At 38.5% G+C, this 25600-nt stretch overlaps 1 protein-coding gene across 2 annotated transcripts; it reads right to left on the minus strand.

Annotated features, from left to right (window-relative positions):
* Positions 1-679: 679 nt before the first annotated feature.
* Positions 680-25023, minus strand: tango6 (transport and golgi organization 6 homolog (Drosophila)). Of its 2 annotated transcripts, none has more exons than XM_051657072.1 (18): positions 24906-25023; positions 24105-24742; positions 22910-23026; positions 17981-18137; positions 16852-16958; positions 16161-16323; positions 15846-15913; positions 15648-15760; positions 15359-15535; positions 15133-15259; positions 14330-14527; positions 13763-13897; positions 12584-13231; positions 10784-10841; positions 9428-9586; positions 7411-7562; positions 6017-6130; positions 680-2742 (listed from the first exon to the last, which is right to left on the minus strand). In XM_051657072.1, the coding sequence occupies exons 1-18, from the start codon at positions 24955-24957 to the stop codon at positions 2566-2568; spliced, it is 3360 nt and encodes a 1119-aa protein (XP_051513032.1). In that variant the 5' UTR covers positions 24958-25023; the 3' UTR covers positions 680-2565. The 2 variants fall into 2 exon arrangements, with proteins under 2 accessions (XP_051513032.1, XP_051513031.1); XM_051657071.1 differs by having other exon boundaries at positions 16852-16961.
* Between the last annotated feature and the right edge of the window lie 577 nt (positions 25024-25600).

Genomic DNA, 25600 nt, shown 5'->3' on the forward strand with positions numbered 1-25600 from the left:
GAAATATAGTTATTTAGTTTCTCAACCTCTCTCTGACCTCTGTTGTGCCCTTAAAGGGATAGTTCACCCAAAAATGAAAATTATCTCATCATTTACTCACCCTCATGCCATCCCAGATGACTTCCTTTCTTATGCAGAACACAAATTATGATTTTTAGAAGAATATCTCAGCTCTGTAGCTCCATACAATGCAAGTTAATTGTGGCCAGAATTTTTACGCTCCAAAAAGCACATAAAGGCATCATAAAAGTAATCCATACGAATCCTGTAGTTAAATCCATATCTTCAGAAGTAATATGATATGTGTTGGTGAGAAACAAATCAATATTTGTCATTTTTTGCTAGAAGTTCTTCTCCCTGCCCAGTAGGGGACGATATGCACAAAGAATGTGAATCACCAAAAACACAAGAAGAAGAATGTGAAAGTGATCTGTTTCTCACCCACACCTATCACATTGCTTCTGAAGACATAGATTTAACCACTGGAGTCTTTTGGATTACTTTAATGCGTATTTATGTGATTCTTTGAGCTTCAAAATTTTGGCACCAATTCACTTGCATTGTATGTACCAAAAGAGCTGAGATATTCTTCTAAAAATCTTCATTTGAGTTCAGCAGATGAACAAAGTCAAACACATCTGAGATGGCATGAGGGTCAGTAAATTATGAGAGAATTTTCATTTTTGGGTGAACTCTAAGAATTCTATGTAAAAAATCCAATATAGTTTGTGCTACGTGACCCTTCAATAACAGCCTCTTTGCAAGCCTGCATTCCATTGTGTCTGGATCACAAAACAATATGTGCTGAAATGCGTCACACGAACTTAAGATTGGACTGAAATGATCAGAGGCATTGTTAAAAATAAACTTCAACTGCTTGTTTCTAATATTGGGATCCTTCTGAAAGATATACAGAGTAGCAGGTGCTGCACACAGTCAGGAACAGCGTAAGGTTTGGCAAACTTTCTCACTTTTTACTGTTATGGTTAGATATTTAGGTGTTAATAAGTAAGATGACATTATCCCACTTATAACACGACTACCTGCCAAATAAATAAATGGACATGAAACATTGATTTGAGTTTAATTTCTTATATTAGCATACTTGTAGAGATTGCAGAATGATACCACAAGTAGGAAAGATGACTCGTAATACCCGATGACTGGTCAGATATCACTTTATCCCTGAATGTGCAATCTTTATACAGAAATATCGTACTGCTAGATGTCACAATTGACAGAGTTGAGTTTTCTAGAGAGCCGTGTAATAATAGTTAAAAAAATATATATATTTCCTAATTATCTCGCTGAGACTAGGGGTCTAAATTGCTAAACACAGAATAGGTGTTGTTGATGTAATTATGGACGGTCATATGCTAATGTATTCATCTATCTGATAGAAATTTGCAGAAGTTTGAAATGAGCTGTTTTGCAGCCTAATTAAATAAATGTACTTTTTGGACCGGGGACGAAGTTTTGTGTTTTAAAAATGTCAGTATATTTCCATCATACATTAAAAGTACATTAAACTGTACTATGTTGTAATACTATGCAGAAGACTAAGGCACAAAAAGATTTGTCTAATAATATGGTTATTTTACTTCTGCTTTAATGTCAATAGGAAATAATAGGAAAATCATACGGTATATATATATAAATAACTGTATATATACACTGTATATTATCAGACAGTGTAACATTAAACATGGATTGAACAATGCCCTCTAATTCAAATGCTTTGTTCATTTTACAATATGAACTATTTTTAGCAGGTTAACAGTTAGTTAACCTCCATTACCTTACAGCATAGAGCAGACAGGAATTTTTGACCATGCAACCTGCCCCAGATGTTCAGGCATGTGCTCACATTTCCAATGTCTTTAAAACAATCATAGCAAAAGGAAAATAAAACTGGAGATGACAATAAGCAACGAACACACGATGTTAGCACAACATGCTTTGAAAAAAATCTGCACTCTTTATTTCATTTCAGAGGCATCATGAACAAACTAAAATGTTATAAGCTAGCAGAAATGCTAACATTAAATATTTGCATGATATTTTATCAGCTCTGCTCTGGGGTAGACCACACAGGTTAGAAAGCCATAGAGACGGTTAATGAGGGGGGCTTATGGAAAGTTTCAGTATGCGCAGGGGAAGGAATTAAAGTAGAATGACTAATTGCCCTGTGATGTCTTACAATGATTTCATGACCCAGCCATCTTTATAAAAAAAAAAAGCAAACACCCATTTTATCACCAGTATAGAACAGAGTGGAAATTAGCTACTGCAGGGCTTCTATAGCTCTGTTTACAGAGACATATCTTATGCCTTTCAGGTGCCCTGTAATCTACCCGATAACAAAAGGCGGAATGCTAGTTTATCAATGCCAAAGACAGGTTTTTCAGGCCGAGTATGGAAATATGGGCATAAAAAAAAAAAGAAAACCCTAAAAGGGTATAAACCTACAGGTATAACTACAGGGTTAAATAATGAAATGGAGAGTAGAAATCTAAAAGGTAAACCTCTGTCTGTTCGAGAGCTTATGTTACTCCTGGAGCGCTTTCAAGGAAGAACCACAATCTTTTTCTCAAGTTTCTGTTGAGGGAAGATGAACCTCCTCATGACAACATCAAGCTCTTCCAGAGCGAGTTGAGCATGGAGTACGGCCACATCATCTGGGTCTGACCGCACCACCCATTTCAGAGCCCGATACAACTCTAATAAAACATCCCCAAGAACCTGAAAAAGAAGCAAAAGGTGAGAGAGCGAGAAAGCACTTAGTTAGCAGGAGTAAAGTTTTACTATACAACAGACTACAACAAAAAGAGCAAACTAGCAAAGTAAAATAATGAATATATGTCTCCTGAGGCAGATGGTCTCTTGACCTTCTCCCTCTCAGCACTGGGCATGATGAAGTTTTGTGAGCTGTCAGCTGTTTTTGGCTTCTTAGCTTCATACTAAGAGGACACTAGGGCCTGTGACTTATGGTTTACATGGACAAGCCATCTCATTATACACTGCAACAGCTGTACCAAGTAACTACCTTTCCTCATTCCAGAAGGACCTGTGTCAGCCCGCATCCTGGGAAACCCAACAGACAGCAGTGACAGATGTGACTTTGCACCCAGCCCAATGCCAAGGTCCACATAAGGGACAGTACGGAATTACCTTTTTTGGCAAAACGTAGCCTATAATAGTGAGGATGCAAATATTTCAAGGGTCAGAATCATAACTAGAGTGGACACTAGTGCTGTAAATCTAAGCGTCAAAAGTATAAAAGGTCACCTGCAGCAGCAGTGGCCAGTTCTGTCTGCATTGAGGTCATGGGATCAATTCATATGTGTTTAAAATTAAGTTTAAAGTGTCTGTTTTATCAAAATTCTGCCATAGGCTTCAAACAGTAAATTGACAGGGCAGATGTTGATTTAGGGGTATTTTATGTGTCAACCTCTATGCAGAATTAAATATATTCCTCTATACAAGTCATGTCTAGTGAGAATCTTATAATCCATCCATCCATCCTGTATATACAGTATATGTGTGTGTATATTTACATATAATACTGTGCAAAAGTCTGAGGCACAATAGATGTTTCACAAAAACATTGATCTAATGAGATATGTGAGATATTTTATAAGAATATATTCTTGTGTGTAATGATCACTGGTCTATTCTCAATTTGATAATTTATTATTATTATAAGGTTGAGATCTGTTGATACTATTTATTATGCACCAATGGACCTCTAGGAGCTTTAGTTTGATGAATGACTGGATTGAATGGATTGGGGGTGTTAGAACTGTAATTGTTGGAAGAGTGATCAGGTCTGTGGGAACTGGAGTGTCAGGAAATAGTGATGATTAGACAGAGCATGTGTTGTCTTACAAAGAAGGTGACCTCTAAATAAGAGAGTAGAAAATTACAGATGCTCACAACAGCAGCAGCATCCCTCCAGATGCTAGAGGAATTCCTCCCACTGAACATGTGTGTTGGTCCGCAAACACCAAAGCGGATGACCTAACCACCAACCCTCATGAACTTGACACACTCAAACAGTAGATGTATTTTCAACTTAAAGGAATAGTTTGCCTAAAAAATGTAAATTCTGCTATTATTTGAAATGTAAAAAGTTGATTTCCCAAAAATACAGTGCTGTGAAAAAGTATTTCTTTTGTTTTTGTGTATATCTCAAACAAAATCTAACATAAAACAAAAACAATCTGAGTAAACACAAAATACAGTTTTTAAATGAAAATTTTATTTACTGAAGCAAAAAAGTTATCCAATACAAACTGGGCCTGTGTGAAAAAATATTTGCCCCCGTAGTTACTAAATCCCCAAATCTATGAAACTGCATTCATAATTTGGTTCAGCTGGACTAGACCCATCCAGGCCTGATTACTGCCAGCCCTGTTCAATCAAATCAACACCTAAATATAAAGTTTTCAGCAATATGAAGTTGGCTAAAAGGTCTCACCCAGTAGCACACTACGCCAAGGTCGAAAGAAATTCCAGAAATTATAAGGAAAAATATGACTGAAATACATCAGTCTGGGAAGGGTTACAAAGCTATTTCAAAGGCTCTGGGACTCCAAAGAACCACAGTGAGAGCCATTATCTCCAAATGGAGAACACTTGGCACAGTAGTGACCATTCCCAGGAATGGCAGACCTTCCAAATTCCTCTAAGACCACAGGGACGACTCATCCAGGAAGTCACAAAAAAGCCAAGGACAACATCAATGGAACTGCAAGCCTCTCTCTCAATAAAGGTCACTGTTCATAACTCCACTATCAGAAAGACACTGGTCAAAAATGCTATCCATGGAAATGTGGCGAGGAGAAAACCACTGCTAACCCAGAAGAACATTAAGGCTCATCTGAATTTTGCCAAAACACACCTTGATGATCCTCAAAGCTTTTGGGAGAATGTTCTGTGGAACTGTTTAAAAGAAAGGGGTCCCGTTACATCTGGCGTAAATCAAACACAGAATTCCACAAAAAGAACATCATACCTACGGTCACACATGGTGGTGGTAGTGTGATGTGTGAGGATGCTTTGCTGCTTCAGGGTCAGGGCGACTTGCAATTATTGAGGGAAACATGAATTCTGCTCTCTACCAGAAAATCCTAAAGGAGAACATCTGGTCATCAGTACATGAGTTGAAGCTCAAGTGCAACTGGATAATATAGCAAGACATTTATCCGAAGTATAGGAGTAAGTCAACCTCTGAATGGCTCAGAAGCAAAATTACAGTTTTGGAGTGGCCTAATCAAAGTCCTGACTTGAACCCGATTGAGCTGCTGTAGCAGGACCTTAAATGGGCAGTTCATCCTCGAAAACCCTCCAATGTGGCTGAACTGAAGCAGTTCTTCAAAGAAGAGTGGGTCAAAATTCCACCACAACGTTGTGAAAGACTGATCTCCAGTTATCGTAAGCGTTTGGTTACAGTTGTTGCTAAAGTTGGCACAACCAACTATTACGTTTGAGGGGGCAGTTAGTTTTTCACATGGGTGATATAGGTTTTGGATAACTTTTTTGCTTCAATAAAAAAACTATACATTTGAAAACTGTATTTGTGTTTACTCAGGTTGCCTTTGTTTTATGTTATATCTCGTTTGAAGATCTAAAACAATTTAATATGAACAATACACAAAAATAGAAGAAATCAGAAAGGGGACATATACTTTTTCACAGCACTATACCTTCCCCTCTGCTGCAGCTATCAAATCTCAATTTCCATTCAGCATATTCAAAGTGGTGTGCCCATGTTTGGTTATGACACACACGAGAAGTGTTTTATATGAATGAGGTCATGAATTAAATTCCAAAGCTTTGGTGGTGGGGAAGATTCAGTAAATAAAAAAAAATTACATTTCCGTCTGTTCCTCACACACAGCTATTCTTATGGACACATTTATGGTGCTTTTATTTAATTTCATTTTTGAAGCTTGACAATTTACACTATAAACTGTCGTTATATATCAAATAAATAAAATAAAAAAACACCTACCTGAGTAGTTTTATCACTGAGGCCTCTGAGAACCAGAGCGATGACGTGAACCGCAGCCCTCCGAACCTCTGCCTCTCTGTCTGTCTTTATCAGGGCGGTCAGACATGTGCTCAGCTGCAGGAACCAGCACACAAAGAGGTCAAAAACAGAGGACATGTTTCTGAAGGCATAGCGCAAGCCGGAGATATCCGCAGTGCTGCACTAATTAATCTCGATGTTAATGGAGTGGATCATCTGATGCCTATACACATGAACATGGGTCTGCAGAAGGCTGATGAACTAGCTGAGGGCAGCCTGTTGCAGGCGGCTCTTTCATGAATAAGCAGCCCAGTTACTCACAGTGACAGGGATGCTTATTCATGAAGATCCATTGCTGGTCCACTGCTGCAGCTCAGCCTCTTACAGGAAATTCTCTCAAGCACCACACACTAATACATGAAAAACACACACTTTACAACTATGCATGCATATAGTGACAAATTTCACATATTGGCACAAAGATCAAAGAAAAATATAATTACATTTCCTGAAGGAGTGCTTGCAAGGCATTAAGACAATATTGTTTTTTGTGCAAGATTAAAGTAAGTTTAGGTTTTTGGCTTTGGTTCAGTATAAATTAAATGCTGCAAGAGAAAGGCTTTGCTGTTTTTATGACACTCAGCACATATCTAGTTTGCTGAGAATCAACAAATTGCGCAGCTTATGTGATGCCTTTGCATGAAAGAATAAAATGAAGAAAGAAAAAAAGTCCAATTAAAATGTGGTTTGCAAAGAAAGAAGATGACAATTTGCAATTTAGTACGCAGATATTACAAGGGACCATTGCTCACAGTAAGCTTTTGATCAAACATTCTAACAATTAATTTCTTAATTTTATAAAAAACAAAAATATATACACATCTAAGAATTAAATTATCTGAAAAAACAAATTTGAATGCAGTGGTTTGAGGTGAATTAACTGAATACAATTGTGGAGTAGAATAAAAATAGCATCTTTAGGGAACATTAATGCAGTGCTGCCTTGTAAGCACTGAAATCAATTTGCTCACACACACACACACACACAAACAAACACACAAACACACCTATGTGCTGAAGCTTTGCAGTCAAGATATTGACTGATCCTAACAGACAAATCAGTGAAATTGAAGCTATGGGTTTGGGTTCATCCATATATGGCCCATTTGTTCTATCTCAGCACTGACTAGACACGAGTGGTGAAAGATGTGCATGTGTACACACACACAGCTGTGCACAGGAAAGAGAAAGATGACATCAGACTAGAGGCATCCGGGGGATCCGCTTCTAAAGTACTAATTAGAGAATGATTCAACTTTTTGTCAGCTTGACTGGTTGACTTGACTTGTGAGTTTTGATTACAACAGAGGCACTACCTCTTGCGCCAGCGGTCCAAGGGAAAAGTTGAGACGTTGGCACAGTTCACCCAGGTTTGAGAGGCTGCTGGCACGCACACTACTCCTCTTGTCTCGAGTGCCATTTAGGAACACACCGATCAGAGGGCGGCCGTAGTGTGGAGCCAGGTCACCTACAACAACAGAGGACAAAATTAGAATGATTCTGTTTTATACAACAGTTCTGTAAACAAATAGTTATTAAAGTAATATTTTAGACAAAATAAGCCCAGTTGTTTTGTCTATTTTTGCTGCACTAATGAAAACGGTTCCAAACGGAGCCAAAACAGGAGCAACCATTGGATGTCACAGAGCAACGCACAGATTGGCAGCCACGACCACAGACATGCGTGATACAAACAGTGAAGGATCCTGGTGTTTTTATAAGCCAATCAGTTTAGAGTACTGGAGCTAAATTCTTATTATGTATAAAAAAATAATAAAAGAAAATGTACTTCTTACGAATAGCACTTATAGTTCTCGGCCATATACAGTATCCGCCTACTCTGAATACACACACACACACACACACAAGCACACATGCACACGCCAACAGCTGAAGTCACCGCTTCTCTTTCAATCGCTCCATCTCAGTGTGAAAGTCTGACAAAGTCCAAAGCACATTCTTACAGCATGAGCAAAGCCCCTAAACTGAGCATTTCTTGGCTCATGAGGAAAAGGGCTCTTGTAACAGGTATTAGGGTGAAAGGAATTAGTATTCTTTGGGGGAAATGAGGATTAAACATGAAAAACTTTTGCCCCACTGATAATGTTTTAAGTAAGATCACAGAAAGCTCTGTTTGAGTTGTCATTAAAACTGTTTAAAACCTTGCAAAACCCATGTGCAAGGACCTGTTCTAATCAGACATCAATGTCCACTTGTTAAGAAGACCAGTCCCCTAACCAGATCAGAAAGATGTAATGACTATTGTGAACTACATCTTGGAGAGAAAAAAAGTGTGTGTGTGTGTGTGTGTGTGTCAAGAGGTGGTGAAAGAAAGGGACAAAAAAAGTGTATCTTTAATCCTGTGCTTCTTGTTAACTGTGGCCATCTGTCCAGACCCCTTACAAAGCGACATGTTTAATTAGAAACCAGGGGCACGCTTCTGCAGAGTGAGGATTTATTTAATTACGTACTGGTCTGGATGTGACCATTATGAAACAGCATGTTGTGGTTAGATATGTTATTACAAGCTTAAACACACTTGTAAAGTCAAGGTCAGAAACCAGCGTCTCATTTGATAATACAAATGGTCTCAAAATGTAAACAGAGCTCAAGTGTTCTGGTGAAGTGTGTGTGCTGGTGAAGTGTGCGATGCCCCCTGCTGTGTGTGTGAAGACACTATGAATGTGACAGCGAGCTGTGAGACTCATTGTGAGGTTGCGGCAGACTGTAGCAGCTCTTGGGCTTTTAGAGAGCTCATTCTGTTAGTTTAGAGCCAGGGCCAAGGCGACGAGCATCAGAGCCAAACTGAATGTTCTCGAGACACAATGAATAACCGCACACTTGTGCTTGGGGGCACGGCACTGCACAGATCTTACAAATAGGTCCTGGAAAGAAAGAAAGAAAGAAAGAAAGAAAGAAAGAGAGAAAGAGAGAAAGGAGAATGAAAGAAAAAGACAAAGTAAAAAGAAATAAAGAAAGGCAGGGAAGGAAGAAAGGAAGGAGAAAGAAAGAAAGAAAGAAAAGGAGAGAGGGAAATAAGGAAGGAAAAGGAGAGAAGGATAAAAGAAAAGGTAGGAAGCAAAGAGATAAAGGAAAAGTAACAAAGGAGTGAAGGAAGGAAGGAAGGAAGGAAGGGGAGAGAAAGAGAGGGAAGTAATTAAGGAAGGGAAAAGGAAATGAATGAAAAGGAAGGGAGGAAAGGGAAATGAGTGAAAGAATTAAAGGAAAAGGAATGAAGGATGGAAATGAGAAGGAGTGAAGGAAGGAAGGAAAAGTAAAGGAAGGCAGGGAAAGGAAGCAAGGAAGGAAGCAAGGAAGGAAGGATGGGCTTACCCATCGCCCGGCTGGCTCTCATTAAAACCTCGCCCACTTTGAGACATGTCTCCAGGGAGTGCTGCCTCTTGGGGGAACACACAGTCGCTCCAGTCTGATACTCTCCCAGCAATCTCTGCAGAATTTGCTCAGGGAAAGTGTCAGCCAACACTGCCAAACCTACATATAGGAGAGAGGAGAAAGAAACTGATTAAATGAAAATTGGAAACCTGATAGAAGCTGAAGTAAAAAAACGTAACAGGCTGTCTGAGCAATAAATGTTTCAACTAGGCTGAAAGAGTTGAGATAGTCCAATCACCATTAAAGGACAAGAAATGAGATCATATGAATGACTGATAGGAATTGTGGGAAAGCAGGTTTAGCTAATCGACCCAAAATAAAACACTCCAAATCTGCCAGTTGGCCCAGAAACAGCGTCCTTTAAATCTAACAACTATTCCTAAAATAACCTGAGATTGATTCGGGAATTTCTGCAAAAGACCTCTCTCTCTCTCATTACAACTGCTAATCAATGTACAATAAATCTATATATAATGGAGGTTAGACCTTATACATGGAAATGAAAACAAATGTTATTATATTAATAAGGAAATGTAATTTTTATAATTACAAATGAAAGAATTAAATAATAATAGTAATTTAGTAACTCATTCTTTTCAGATTTTTTATAAAGTACACTAAAGACAGGGCAAAATCCAAGGAAACAGATGCTTTTGTCTAGTCATTACGGGAAAGCAAAGGACTGGTTGATTAACAAATGAAAGGTTTAACAAAACATCTGTATCCATTAAGCAGATGTAAAGAAAGGGTGGGAATGAGCGATGTGTCCATCAGCAACATACGGGATGAACACATATAGACCTTATTCACAGTACAGCCATCTTTGATTTTTAAACTGAATGAAAACAAGGCTGTGAGGGACAGACTTACCATCTCTTCAATGGAATGCACGATATAAAGCTGTATAAAGCTCCTAGATCACATCTGATTTTTCACAACTCATGTTGTCTTGAGTTTGTTGTCTATTGAATGTTGTTGGAAAGATATTTTTTCAATGTTTTGTCCGCAGAATGATCTAAAAACTCTTTAAACTGCAGTACAGCCCATTGAAGAGTCTATCCCTTACAGCCTCATTGCCATTCCAAGTCAGTGAATCAGGTTTTCCATTTATGCCTCCATTGTAAAACAACAGTCATTTAACCAATAAAAAACAAGTTGTAAACAAATAAATGTAATTATTAATTTAAAAAATAATTAAGGGTTTGCATTTCCAATGGTTTTAAACTGGTTTCTTAAACGAATGAAAGTATTTCTTAACATGAATGAATATAAGGTCACATTCCTCCCATATCTTACCTTGAATGGCTGACAGATACACAAAGGAGTCTTCATGCTCCAAGTTCTCCAGAAAGAGCTGCAAGATATAAAAGTAACTCACTGAAAGCTGAACAAAAAACTAAGGCAGAGTTCATTAATTCCTTAGTCTAATTATCGCTGACAGGTTTCAAGGGCCCATTAGATGAGCTCTCAGCACATTTACTGCAATGCAAATTACAACATACGTTTCTATGACCTGCAGTTTTAAAAGATTTAAATGAGTTCATGAGAGGTGAAATGGAGTAAGAGTAAGTTGAAATTTAACACAAAAGGAGACATTTATGGGTTAAAAAATCAGTCAAAATTCAGAAATAGACACGGTTACAAATAACATCCAAATATATGTATAATTTTAATGACAAATTATATTATCAGCAATAACAATTTGAGTGAAAACTTGAATTGAAAATTATTTAGAAAAATAAACACGAATTTCAGAATTATTTAGTATTTGGTAAGTCCCCTTTTGCTTTAATGACAGCATGCACTCAAGCTGACATGGACTCTACAAGTCTGTGCAAAAATTGTTTTTCCAGCATAATTTGAAATGTTCCAAAGATCATCTTGTGTGCTTAAATGGAAGCAAGGAAATCTAACCTTTTGTACAAATGAGTTAACATGATCAATGTCACCCATGTGCTTACAGTACATTTAATTAGTAATGATCTAGAAATAGTGCAAAACCTTAAACTTTCCTTCTACATTTTACGTCATAACATTTCAGTGTTAACGTTTAAATTTGACAAAATCCTAAAACCTTCTGTTTATTTCTCAGATTTAACCCACTGTGTGTTACTGGGTTGCTAAGTGTTATGTTACTGTTAGTGTGACACACTGTGTATAAGTGAATTGGATTTACTATGAAGTGTTGGACACAAAGAAGGTTCTTATTACAGAGAATATTAGATGAGACACTGGAGAAAGTCCCCATCATAAATAGACCCCATGAGGGTCTTCAAATGCCCTCAAGCAAGAAGTTTTACACACCAAACATCCCCCCTCATTTATTAAACATGGTCTATACCTTCACCCACCCTCAAAACAAGCTCAGAGGAGAAAGAGAAACACTGAGAATCACTGGGCCAAATAAACAGTGTCACCCAGGGCAGAAGAATGAACACAAACCCCAGGAGAGGTGTGTACAGGACACCTGGCTTTTAATATTAGAGAGAATAATGTATACTGAGAGTCAAGAATAAGTGTTTATTTTATACTATAATGATTGCCTGCATCAAAGGCAAACCTGTTACTTGACTGATTTTATAAGCTAAAACGAAATAAACCTAAAGAAAATGTATTAGCATTTTGAAAAAGTTAGAAATGAGTGTGCTAAATAATATGATAATAAATTTTTTTATAATAATACAATATTATATTTTGAATATTATTTAAATGAAAAATTAATAATACAAATCCAATAATTTAACAATATAAATATATTATATACCAGTAAATATTATATAAATATAATAATACTATTATTATTATCATCACAGTCAACAAAAAATAATAATAAATATAATAAAAATTTTGTCTAAAATATACATTTACTTATAGTGCATTCAAGGTATTTATGTTCCCTGGGAATAAACTGTAAAGGCCTGAATATACAGTATAGTTTATCTATTGTATATTAAACTGCTATTTATTATATATTGTAACTTTCATATCAAAAGTAATGTATTTTTATTTAAAAAAATCCTCACTAGACTGGTTTTATCTGATGGAATGGTTAACATTTACACACATACACACATACACACACACTCACAGACTCACAGTCAGTAGTTTGTCCTTGTTCTGCAGTGCTTCCTTGTCTCCATCTCTAACAGAGCGAGTCAGTGAACGTAGTGCTACAGATTTAGAGGGAACATCTGGGTCACAGGCCTCTAGCAGGCACTCTGTGAAAGCTTTACTGGGTGGGCCCTCAGAAATCCCAGGATTGGCTATTCTTCCAGCTGACTGCCCAGGTTTTGGTTCAGTACCATGGCATGAGTCTTTAACTTTAGGTGCTTCACCAGGATCTGTTGTGTGTTTGGGTCGTGACACTGATGATGTGGGAACTTGGCTAACCAAAGTCCTAGGAGTGTCCTCAGAGCTATATGAATGAGTGGAGGGAGGTTGTCCTGGTGAGGCATCACCTCTGCGACTTGTTGGGCTAGTCTGGGGTATGGAGAGAAGTCTAGATGAGGGTATATTGGCTGGGAGGGTGTTTGAACTTTGCCCTGTTGGCTGAGAAGTACTGGGGTCTGGATTGTGCTGGCAATCTGTTCTGGAGACTGTTTTAGGGTGGTATGCCCCATGTGTAGCGATGGTGGCCCTCAGATCAGAAGCCAACTCCTGGATGACAGTCTCTGGGTGCTGCTGAGATATCTGCTCTAAAGGAGGCAGCAGTGTAGCCATTGACAAGTAATCATCTGCACTCAGCTGAAAAAATACAAGCACAGTTACAAATGGGTAGTTGATGCATAAGGGGCTGCTCAGACAGATAGTGTCATTGCACTAAAAAAATCTAGAAACAGTGCAACGAATGTAAAAGAACGCAGGTGTCACAAGACAAACATTTTAAAATTTCACGTTAACTTGACACAGTGTATAAAAAACACGGCACAATGGTCAAAGATGTTTATATAGCGCAAGTTTACGTAGCAAAACAATAAAAAAACAGGGCAGATGGACGCAAAAGCAGTTCTGGTGTGAACGGCCCCCAACAAGTCCATATATTTTAGGAACTGTAACTGGTCTCCTTTTCTAGTAAGCTTTTTTGCAGTTCGTTAAAAAGTCCTGAGGTGAGACAAACACATTTTTAAAAGAGCAAATATTCCACGTAGTCTCTCAATAAATACGAGGTCATAAAATGTATAGCAGAACACCTGAGGGAAGTCGAGAAAACCTTGTTCATGCAGCATAAATGAATACGCTGCTTTCAAAATACAATTCAAAATTGTAGTACACTACCTCGGCAGCTCCAGACAGGAGAGTGGCTACAAGCCCCATTCCCATACTGAGAGTTTGACTCTCCACTGGACTGTCAATGCCATGCTCCAGACCAACACAAGCCCTCTTCAGCATGGACACTATGAACCCAACCACCTGTGGGTAGAGAAAGAGGGAGAGAGAGGTTGTATTACTGGCATACAACTACTTTAGAGATTACACCTACTCTATATAAAGTAGCACAACTGCCTCCTGCGTGTTGTGAAATATCAGCCATGGGATCTGTGCCCTAAATAATGGTCAGACAGAAGATGCAATGTGTTACTGGAAAAATGGAACAGAGCTGGCTAGGAGATGATGTGCTCTATATTTAGACAGTCCCCGTTTCCCTTAAAAACCATCCCGACAGAAACAGAGTAACCAGACAAAAGTGATCATACTGTTAGTTTAAAGTAAAGGAGCAAACAAAAGGCTGTTTGCATGGAAAATCCAATCTTATTTACTTTGACACAATTCACCTAAAAACTAAACACCATATTAAACTGCAATAACATTAATTTCAAGTTACTTTATTCTTCTACGTCACACCTGAGTGGGTTTGCGGAGCAGTGCTGTATGTGGCAGACCCTCACACATGATGGCCAGTGTCTGCAGTAGAGCCAGTCTCTGTCCGTGTCCAATCTCACGGCCCAGCAGGTGCTGCTCTAACTCCAGCAGGGTCATAGATGAAGTGTCTACCACCTCCTCAACTCTGTCCTCTTTTTCAGCAGCCAGAGCTGTTAAATCCTGTAAACCAGAATGAAACAGACACATCAGATACTGAATAAAGCATGAGAACAATCACACTTCATTTGTGACATGCTAAAAATTCTATGTGTCTCAGTATCGACTTAGTTGGAGATTTCTGATTGAAGATTAAACAGAAGAGATTTAAAAAATATATTTAGGGCAAACACAAAAAGGCTAATAGTGAAAAAAAAAAAAAACTTAAAAGGTCATGTGTGTATTTTTTTCCATGTTAAACTTAATATAGAGTTATTATAAGGAAGCCATTCATAAGTGGATTCCACCAAAAAGTGCAAACACTTTTGCTTTGTGGTGCTATTAAAACATTGCTCTGTCTGTTTGAGCACCCAACCAGCCGAACATGGCAAAATTAGCTCAACCAATGGCGTAAGTTTGTGATGGGATGGTTTGTTTCTCTGTTCAATGGAAGACAGGGAACCTTTTTGCACTTCCGTTTTGTGACACTAGTGGTGCAGAAATTATAAACTTCTCTTTTAAAGTTTAAAATATATTTTAAATCCTCTGTTAACTCAATCCTTAGTTTAGAGTATTAATACATCCTGTGGCATCGAAATGTTGAGCTACACTGCAGAAGAGGTCACTACCTGCAACAACAGCAGGAAAAACTCTCCAGGCATGTCACTGTCCTTCATCTCTTCCAACAGCTGCACCAAACACTGCACTCTCCATTGATCACCTGAGACCTTCTCAAAGAGAACATCATCTTCATCACTGCCAAAACACAGAGATAGGGGCAGATGTTATGATTGTTCATATGCTTTCCACAAAACACTGCATGATTGCGTGATCGTAGGTTTGTTAGTTAATTACCTGATAGGCTCTCTAACTGTAAGTCTGGCTCCTCCCTCACTGCCAGGTGAGAACTGAAAGTCATGTCTGACTCCGTCCACCTCTCCTAGGAGGCCACACAAGCGTTTCAGCAGGGAAAGAGCTACAGAGCGCTTTGAATGAGATAGACACCATATCAGGATCTCCTGACAAGGTATGCTGTAGAGAACAATCCCTATTAGTCTTCTCCAAACTTCTAATAAAGACAAATATAATGGATAAAATACCTGAACATTCCTAACAACAAGCCAAATTCAAAATGCACACTGACCGTAAGTGAGAGACGTTCTGTTTGGTGAAGCAAAACAGACTGAAAAGGGTTGAGAATGCATCATCCAGTGCTTTAAGCAGCACTTCTGATGGATTGTTACCCACCACACAGATCTGATCAGAGTGAAACAGTATTATTATGTAAATTATGTTCATAGATGTGATGATGCAGAGCATGGCTTAAACACAGTTTACTTACTTTGTATATATCCTCAATACAGCGAGTCAGCTCCCACTCTTGCACTGCATCCTGGGATAGGTCATTGCCTGCAATACAGTTAATCTCAAAACATAAAAAATATGAAAGCATCCCACGGTTGGCTTATCAGTTAATTGTTAATGCTCTAAAGATGACATGCCTTTATAATTAATTGAAGCACCATTCCTGTGTGTTACGAAAACACTCATTAGTGTGCAACATGACGCAGTTCTTTCACTCAGACAATTTTACAGCAAAACAAACTCAATTAAATAAGCTGCTATAAAATCCTGTAACTAATATACACACACTAACCAGTTCCCTCTGTACAGCGATGAAGAGGGGAGAGAAGAGGCAAGAGTAGGAATCGCTGCGCAAACTCAGGCCGCTCTTGCACCATGGTGAGCACCGCCCTGGTGGCAACTCTCTGGAACTGCTGTGCAGTAAGTTTGTCTTTGAAATGCAGAAGCTCCAGTATCTGACTCCAAAGATAATGATATGGTCTAGTTAGAGTAATTTTTATACCTTTGTATAAAAGGCACATCTTGTGTACACAATGCATGACTTTTATGCTCCAAAGAAAACAAAATCACCCTCAAAAAAATCTGGAATTATATGACAACTTTGTGTGTGGAACAAAATGATACAGCAATATTAGCTGAAAATCTTCCCCTACAATGTATATTTTCATATATACGCTTGAAGATTATGATCAATTATGCTGACCTCCATTTGTTTGCATGTGTCTCGGGAGCAGATTTGATGGGGCAATTTTGAAATATGTTGAAATATGTGTTCCACAGAGGACAGAAAGTTATACAGTTTGGAAGGAGATGAGGGTGAATAAATTATTTAATTCATTTTTGGGTGAACTAATCCTTTAATCCAGATTTACATTTTTGCTATTACGTCAACGTTCAACACATGCAACCAACTAAAATTCTAAAACATCATTATTGCAATAGATGCTTTTCATTGTAAAAACAGAAACATGGGATATTTTTACCTGTGGACACACTTGACTGTAGTAGCTCTCAGCAGAGAGGGATTGCTGAGGACAGGAGGCGAGGATCTTGGCCACAGCATCACATTTCCTCCAGTCAGAGTCTCCACCTGCTGGTCAGAGATGGAAAATACAAGTAAACATGGCCAAAAGTACAAGCTGAATTTCAAGAGCAACAGTTATAAAAATACAAATACAAATAGTATAACCTAGCATTATAAACCCACTGGAAATACAGTATATGAGGACATTTTCCAAAGTGATGTACTGAATGAAAATGTATATTTTTCCATCACCAATTAATAACAATGATTACATTACAGTGTGCAGCATCCACCTGGATGATGCGACGGCAGCCACAGTGCGTAAAAACGCCCATCACACACCAGCTATTGGTGGAGAGGAGAGAGTAGAGTTATAGAGCCAATTAATCAATGGGGATTATTAGGAGGCCATGACTGAGAAGGGCCAATGGGGGGAATTTGGCCAGTAGACCGGGGTTACACCCCTACTCTTTACGAGAAGTGTCCTGGGATTTTTAATGACCACAGAGAGTCAGGACCTCAGTTTAACATGTCATTCGAAAGACGGATAACATAACTGCAGAACCATCTGACCATGCACTGTTTATACAATATGCAAAACATATGTTCCCAATCACTGGCATTATCTCTCACTCAATCCTATTTTTAGCTTGTTTAGCCACAACATCATGGGTTTCCTCTACACCTTTTTAGAGTTAATGTACTTTCCCAGACTACAGGTCACAGTTGCAACTCCAACAAGTGGTTCAACTATGCTGCATTTTATAAAGGTGCATATGTTAGAACCACTGGATGGAAAACATAAAAACAAAACTGAGAAATACCCAGGTGAGAATCCAATGCGAAAATCCCCACAACCTTCCTTTTAAACTTAATTCAACACAGTTATACCAATAGAAATCAAATTCAGTAATCAAAAGTCTATAGATGTTTATTTGAAATGTTCTGGGCTGCATTTCCCAAAAGCATCGCAAGCTTAAGTTGATCGTAGAGACAACTGGCGCCAATGATTTCTACGATCTATTTAGCTTAACATGCTTTTGGGAAATGCAGCTCTGGACTCTTAATTCAGTCCCATTCCTGCTTACCTCCGGTCCCCTCTAGGATGGCCCTCACTACAGCTTGGACCCCATGAGGTTGCATTAACCTCTCAGACAGCAGCTGTCCACACAGGCGCCTCAGCCAAGGAGGTGCTTGGATCAGAGCCTTACCTCCAGCACTTCCACCTCTGGAGCCTGAAGATGCCTATAGTACAGACAAAGAATATCGCTGATTCACAAAAAGATGCCTAAATGTTAGGGCTGCTTGATTATGGCAAAAATCATAATCACGATTATTTAAAACAATTACTCATTGACTTTGGAAACATCATGCATTTATTGAACTTTTTTTTTTTTTTTTGTCTTTTTAACTGTGGATTTCCTTGAACTTGAAATGCAAACTGCACTGAGTAGGGGAGGAGGCTACTGTCATATGATAATAATTTTATGTTACGTATGGTAGTCAAATAAAGGAAAGCCTCCATCGCCATCATTAACAGCAGGGGTGCTCCCACTTCTATGGAATGAGATCTGCTTTTTCATCATGTTATTGCAGCAAGATCTACCATGTACAATAAAGGCTATACATTATCACAATACCAAAATTTCTGTAGTCGGTAGTGAAATTTGATGATTCTCAATACCCGCTTCAAAACCACAAGAAATAATATCACTACTAATATGTTAATTATGGAAGAATGGTTTCAAGTTAAGTAATTATTCAAAACTAGTAATAAAACAGTCAGTAATAAAATAACAATGAAAAAAACAGCAATGAATAGAAATAGATTAAAAATAATAGAACAAATAATGAAAATTAAGAAAATTATGTGCTTTTTTTTAACAGCAGTAGGCTATCAATTATTCAAGTAAACATTCAGAATGAAATGCAACATAAAACTACTACTGGTCTTCACTGTATGATTATAATACATTAATACTTTTTAAAGCTACTAAATTTACTTAGTCAAGAGCAGTGAGTGTTTTCTTGTTATAATGACACACTAGACAGCAGCAGGACTATTAGCTTACATTTATACTTACAATTCCGACATTTCAATTCAAATCCGCTTTTTTCTCCGCGGCACACACTTTTTATGACTAAACAATTCTACGGCACACCACTATCCCACACAGGCTAACCATCGTCAATTTTTTTCCTTTTCAAGAAACTGTCCATGTTTTCTGTCCGTCTTAGTAGCATGTTTACTTGTAATGTTTGAAATTCGGCTGTGCAAAAAAAAAAAAAAAAAAAATCATATAGGTAGGCTACACTGTGTGAAGTCACATGTGGCAAGAGTGCTAAATGGGTAATGACAAAACAACAAATTTGCTTCTTTCCTAATTTGTAGATTTGTTCTTGCAATGCCACAACAAATTACAGGGATGCAAACTCATGAGGGGCGAAAAAGGTAAGACAATCGCTGGTCCACGAACATTTTTTCTGGGGATATGTTTTTAAAGAATAAGCTAAAAGCACCAATTCTAGATATTTAGTGATTCAAGTTTATTCAAGTTCACAATTGTGCAGGATTAGCTGCAAAATAAAGAGTATTTTGGTGAGGCTTGCTTCTGTTTCACAAATTTGTTCAATTTTATTAACTGATTAGTTCTGTGACCCCTTCTGGAAATGTCACTAGGTGGCGGAAAATGAGCATCTTATGTGCTATGAGTGAGTCAGTGAATCATTTTGAGTTGTTCATGACCGAACTCTACCAAGAGACTTTATAGTGTTTAAGCATTAAAAGAACAAAGCAGATCTATATTCTTCCTTCAGTCTGAACATTATTTTTCATCCAAAAAGACAACAGTAATAGTCTAATAATAGTGAGTTTCAATAACGTCCTTACCTTCTCCTTTATTAAAACTTGCATGGCAACAAATCTACTGATTTCAGTATAAGAATTATAAACACAAAGCAGATCTACAGTATCATTTTCTTACAGTAGCCTATTGAAACTGCTGAGCATGGCTTTTATCAGAAAAGACCACAGTAATAGACAAATAATAATAATTTTGAGTATCAATAATGTTCTTTCATCTCCAGCGTCAAGCGCAGCATTGCCCTCCACATGACAAGAGTTGCAGAGCGCGTCACAGAGGGGCGATTTTACGAGTTTGCCACGTAAAAAAGCGGGAGACGTGCACAATAAACATTGAAAACATATATTTGGAAAAGAGAAAAAAAGCTTGCAGTTGCTTTGAAAGCAGAAAGTAATAAAAGGACTTATGTTTAGGTCTAAGCGTTTTCTTGGTGAATTTAAATTAGTTCAATAACTGGGGTCACTGATATTTGTAAACGAATTAAAAGAAATGATGAGACATTCAATGTCTCTTCACAAATTTGGACAGTTTTTTAATATTTCTTGTTGCTTAGTACTCTCAAAGACATTATTGGTGAAGCAAAAAAGTGTGTGTGAAAAACACTTTGGTGTAAAGTGGCGTCACTTCATAGACTGACGACGCTGACGCGAGTCATGTGAAAGACCCTTAACGCATATAAATATCAGTCACTTATGCACATTAATCATTGCTCTTCACAATCACAAAAGTGACCGATTATGTTTCCAAAATGGCAAATTTCTCAGAAAGGTGTGGAGTTGTTTTTTTTTTTATGCATTTATTTATTTTGTGGAATTTTATAATTTTCCATGGTACACCTTACAATCTTTCATGGCACACTAGTGTGCCGTGGCACAGTGGTTGGGAAACACTGCTTTAGACATCACTCTCTGTGTTTACATTTTTACCTCACCAAGACAGGCATTTTGGCGGAATTTTGAAATGTATTTGACCTTTCAGGTGCGCATTAGCACGAGCATTTTTGGAACACACACATACGCCAGCTGTCAATCAAACAGGGTGCAGCTGTTACTAGATCGCTTGTGAATTATAAAATTATGTGCTCCTGATTACTTTCAACAGCAGAATAAAAATATGAACTTTCTAATAAGTTACACAGACCTAGGCTATCACAAATATACACTATATTGCCAAAAGTATTCGCTCACCCATACAAATAATTGAATTCAAGTGACAGGTTCCAATCACTTCCATGGCCACAGGTGTATAAAATGAAGCACCTAGGCATGCAGACTGCTTCTACAAACATTTGTGAAAGAATGGGCCGCTCTCAGGAGCTCAGTGAATTCCAGCGTGGTGCTGTGATAGGATGCCACCTGTGCAACAAGTCCAGTTTTGAAATTTCCTTGCTACTAAATATTCCACAGTCAACTGTCAGTGGTATTATAACAAAGTGGAAGCGATTGGGAATGACAGCAACTCAGCCACGAAGTGGTAGGCCACGTAAAATGACAGAGCGGGGTCAGCGGATGCTGAGGCGCATAGTGCGCAGAGGTCGCCAACTTTCTGCAGAGTCAATCGCTACAGACCTCCAAAGTTCATGTGGCCTTCAGATTAGCTCAAGAACAGTGCGTAGAGAGCTTCATGGAATGGGTTTCCATGGCCGAGCAGCTGCATCCAAGCCATACATCACCAAGTGCAATGCAAAGCGTCGGATGCAGTGGTGTAAAGCACGCCGCCACTGGACTCTAGAGCAGTGGAGACACGTTCTCTGGAGTGACGAATCACGCTTCTCCATCTGGCAATCTGATGGACGAGTCTGGGTTTGGCGGTTGCCAGGAGAACGGTACTTGTCTGACTGCATTGTGCCAACTGTGAAGTTTGGTGGAGGGGGGATTATGGTGTGGGGTTGTTTTTCAGGAGCTGGGCTTGGCCCCTTAGTTCCAGTGAAAGGAACTCTGAATGCTTCAGCATACCAAGAGATTTTGGACAATTCCATGCTCCCAACTTTGTGGGAACAGTTTGGGGATGGCCCCTTCCTGTTCCAACATGACTGCGCACCAGTGCACAAAGCAAGGTCCATAAAGACATGGATGAGCGAGTTTGGTGTGGAAGAACTTGACTGGCCTGCACAGAGTCCTGACCTCAACCCGATAGAGCACCTTTGGGATGAATTAGAGTGAAGACTGCGAGCCAGGCCTTCTCGTCCAACATCAGTGTCTGACCTCACAAATGCACTTCTGGAAGAATGGTCAAAAATTCCCATAAACACACTCCTAAACCTTGTGGAAAGCCTTCCCAGAATAGTTGAAGCTGTTATAGCTGCAAAGGGTGGGCCGACGTCATATTAAACCCTATGGATTAAGAATGGGATGTCACTTAAGTTCATATGCGTCTAAAGGCAGATGAGCGAATACTTTTGGCAATATAGTGTATATGGTTATTTTTTTCATTACTGATGTTTTAATCAGTCTGCTTGTCCGGTCTGGCAAGTAAAAATTGTCTTTTACTTGCCCCTTCACAAATCCACTTGTTAATCCACCTGGACCAGCGTTAATGTCGAGCCCTGATTAAATACTGTATTTCAACATTCTCCGATAACAATTTTGTCTTCTGCAATATAGCTCCTAAAGTAAATGTACGTTGTTTTAAAGGAGTTTTAGATATTATTTTGGAAAACAAGCCAAAACAAAAACAAATCAAAACTTATTTTGTTGCAGTGTATAATGGGCTAAGACTACACTCTCTCAACTTTATGTTCACTTCGATCCATCTTTAACTCACAAAAAAAACTTCTTAACAGAGCTGCATATCACCAATTTTCTTCATGATAAGATACACACAGTGAACGGGACACATATATTATGATTCACTACGTTATAATCTAGCTGCAGCAAACGTGCGCGAGTGACAAGCGTCCCCGCGCCCTCGCTTCCTTATTATTTGAACTTTAATAAATTATGCTTAAAAGATATAACGCCAGGGTGTTTCATTGCTAAACGGAATATGGCACAATAATAGTTTTATCTCGATTATCTTGTTTTCATAATCGTTGGAAGTCAAAAACATAATTGAAAATAAAATTCGATTAATCGCCCAGCCCTACTCAATGTATTCATATACATGTTAACACAAAACCGTGGACATATAATTCAGAAAATTAGCAAACCACACCTGTTTAGGTCCCCCTTGGAGAACAAGCAGTTCCTTAATGACAATTGGCTGATACACTTTTCCTAAAAGATTGTGAAGTGCTTCTTTGCAGGATTTGCGTTCCTCTACTGTCAGCCCCTGTCAAAGAAAACAATGGACAAAATAGGTTAAATTATTCACTTGGAAGAACATGAGATCAATTCTGTTGTAAACATAAAAAAAAAAATTATCTAGACAGTTCCCAAAAACTTTGACCAATGAATTTTCTCGTCTTTTCCTGTAATTTGTGACTACTGAATAAGGATTAAAAATTAACTTCAATCGTTCACCCAAAATTGAAAATTCTCTCATCATTTACTCACCCTCATGCCATACCAGATGTGTATGACTTTATTTCTCCTGCAGAACACAAAGATTTTTAGAAGAATATTTCAGCTCTGTAGGTCCACACAATGCAAGTGAATGGTGACCAAAACTATGAAGCTCCAAAATCACATAAATCAGCATAAAAGTAATCCATACGACTCCAGTGGTTAAATCACTGACTTTCGAAGTGATATGATATAATGTACTCACACTTATGTTGCTCCCAATGAGTTACTATTCACTTTCATAACATAATTTTTCCACACAATGACACTGAATGTGGAATAAGACTTAATATCACTTTTTGTGTTCAACGTAAGGAAAATTTGGAAAAACATGGAGGTGAGTAAATGATAACATTTTCATTTTTTTGGTGAACAAACCATTAAAGAGCTGAGAATATATATATATATATATATACACACATAAGCAGAAAGATCCATCAAGAAATATATATTCACTATACAGCTGTCTACTAAAAGCATCAAACAACTTAAGAACCGTAAGATGGTTTGCTGGTTTTATTTCTAGCCTGGACAAGCTGGTATTCAGCTGGTTTCTCTGCCTTACCAGCTGAAAAGCACCCGCAACCCCCTCTAAAAAACAGCCAATAGACCAACATGACCAGGCTGGGAGAACAGCTAAGACCAGCAAACCAGCCTAGGCTGATTTAAGCTGTTTTTTTGTTTTGTTTTGTTTTTCAGCAAGGATTTCCTAAGCCTCTTCCAGGTCTGTAAGTCCCAACTTGAAAAATTTCTGAATACTTCCAGGTTTTCCATGACCGTGGAAACCACAGAGTCTAGATCTATAATGAGGTCATTAGTATAATGAAGTCAAAAAATAATTAAACCTTATTGCTCTTTGTGCTCTCTCCTTCGGGGCGATATGCCAATTGACACAGAGCTGCCATGATGTCACCCAGGTGGCGTGTGAAAACAGGAGTTGCTAGGGACGACAGGGTAGACACATCCAGCAAAACGTTAGTGGTGATAAGTAGACGACGTTCCCCTACAGGGGCCACATCGTGACGCACTGCCTCCTCCACTGCAGCCCCAAAGGCTGACCTCAGCCCCAGGGCCACCCCCACACCAGGGGCCAAATATGGGCAGAGACCCAATGTGACAACAAACTGCAGCACAGTGCCAAGTGTCTTCTGCTGGGCCACACTGAGCACATCTGGTGGCAGAGGTGGGGCAGCTTCAGGGGTCCTAAGATTTGGTGCAGCAGGATTCTGGTGAAAGTCTTCCAGGAGGCGGGTGAAGTGACGTGCCAGGCAGAACAGTAATAGAAGACATTCCTGGACAAAGCCCCAGGTTAGGTCATCTGTATCACTGCACACCCATGTGATCTCTCTCCTGGTCTCCTCTAGCATTAGGTGGGCTTCCTCCAGCTCTCCAGCTGACATCCGCTCGCGAAGCTCCGACAGGTTCGTCTGGAGAGCTGACAAAAGTGTCGTTTGCGTGCTTAGACCATCGCTCAAGTGAGAGTCTAGAAAAGAGGCGTGTCGACAACATTAGAAGTGCTGTTACGACAACAGACTGGCTGAATATAACAAACAGGCAGTTAGAGAAAATTATGCTTTAATATTATTTCCCCAAACATGTAAGTAATAACAATTCTCGACCTCTGCGTGTAAGATATTTTCTCTTACCTCGAATGGGTTTGGTTAATATGCTAAGAGACTTTAATAGTGCAGTGGTCATTTTTGAAGCAATGTGTTGTCTACACAAAGTTTGTCGCGAAGGTTAAACGTCATAGCCACGGGATGGACAGCATTTCAAAACAAAAGTCCTACAAATTGACTTCTTAAAAAAAAAATCAACGTAATATTATCCTCCTCAGACCAAGCAAAATGCCAGTTTTAAGGATTTGTGTGTGTGTGTGTGTTTGTAGCAAAACAAGCATATTTTAAAAATTGCATCACAGTAAAGGCTAAAGCTAAATGTTATTATTATTATTATTATTATTATTATTATTATTTCGAAGAAATTGTTTTAAAACAGCTACACATAACAGCACTCTGAACTGTATCACAACAACAGTTTTGTGGGGGAAAATGCATATTGAATGTCACAGCTAAATTCACACAAATTCACTCCAAAGAAAAGTATTTTTAAAGGGATAGTTCTCCAAAAAATGAAATTCTCTCATCATTTACTCACCCTCATGCCATCTCAGATGCGTATGACTTGTGTATGTCTCTTCAGCAGAACACAAACAGATTTTTAGAAGAATATCTCAGCTCTGTAGCTCCATACAATGCAAGTGAATGGTGACCAGAACTTTGAAGCTCCAAAAATCACATAAAGGACACATACAAATAATCCATACGACTACAGTGGTTAA

The sequence above is a fragment of the Myxocyprinus asiaticus genome, chromosome 26 (genome assembly GCF_019703515.2).
Source record: "Myxocyprinus asiaticus isolate MX2 ecotype Aquarium Trade chromosome 26, UBuf_Myxa_2, whole genome shotgun sequence".
In the NCBI taxonomy this organism is placed as follows: domain Eukaryota; kingdom Metazoa; phylum Chordata; class Actinopteri; order Cypriniformes; family Catostomidae; genus Myxocyprinus; species Myxocyprinus asiaticus.

What these genes read in the sequence shown, in the direction of transcription:
- tango6 (XM_051657071.1), bottom strand. Translation starts at nt 24,957, where the DNA reads ATGACCACTGCACTATTAAAGTCTCTTAGCATATTAACCAAACCCATT. An exon ending in TCGCTGTACAGAGGGAACTG is followed by an intron (nt 15,914 to 16,160) that starts GTTAGTGTGTGT and finishes ACTGTATTGCAG; the next exon opens with GCAATGACCTATCCCAGGAT. An exon ending in GAGAGCCAGCCGGGCGATGG is followed by an intron (nt 7,563 to 9,427) that starts GTAAGCCCATCC and finishes CTGTTGTTGTAG; the next exon opens with GTGACCTGGCTCCACACTAC.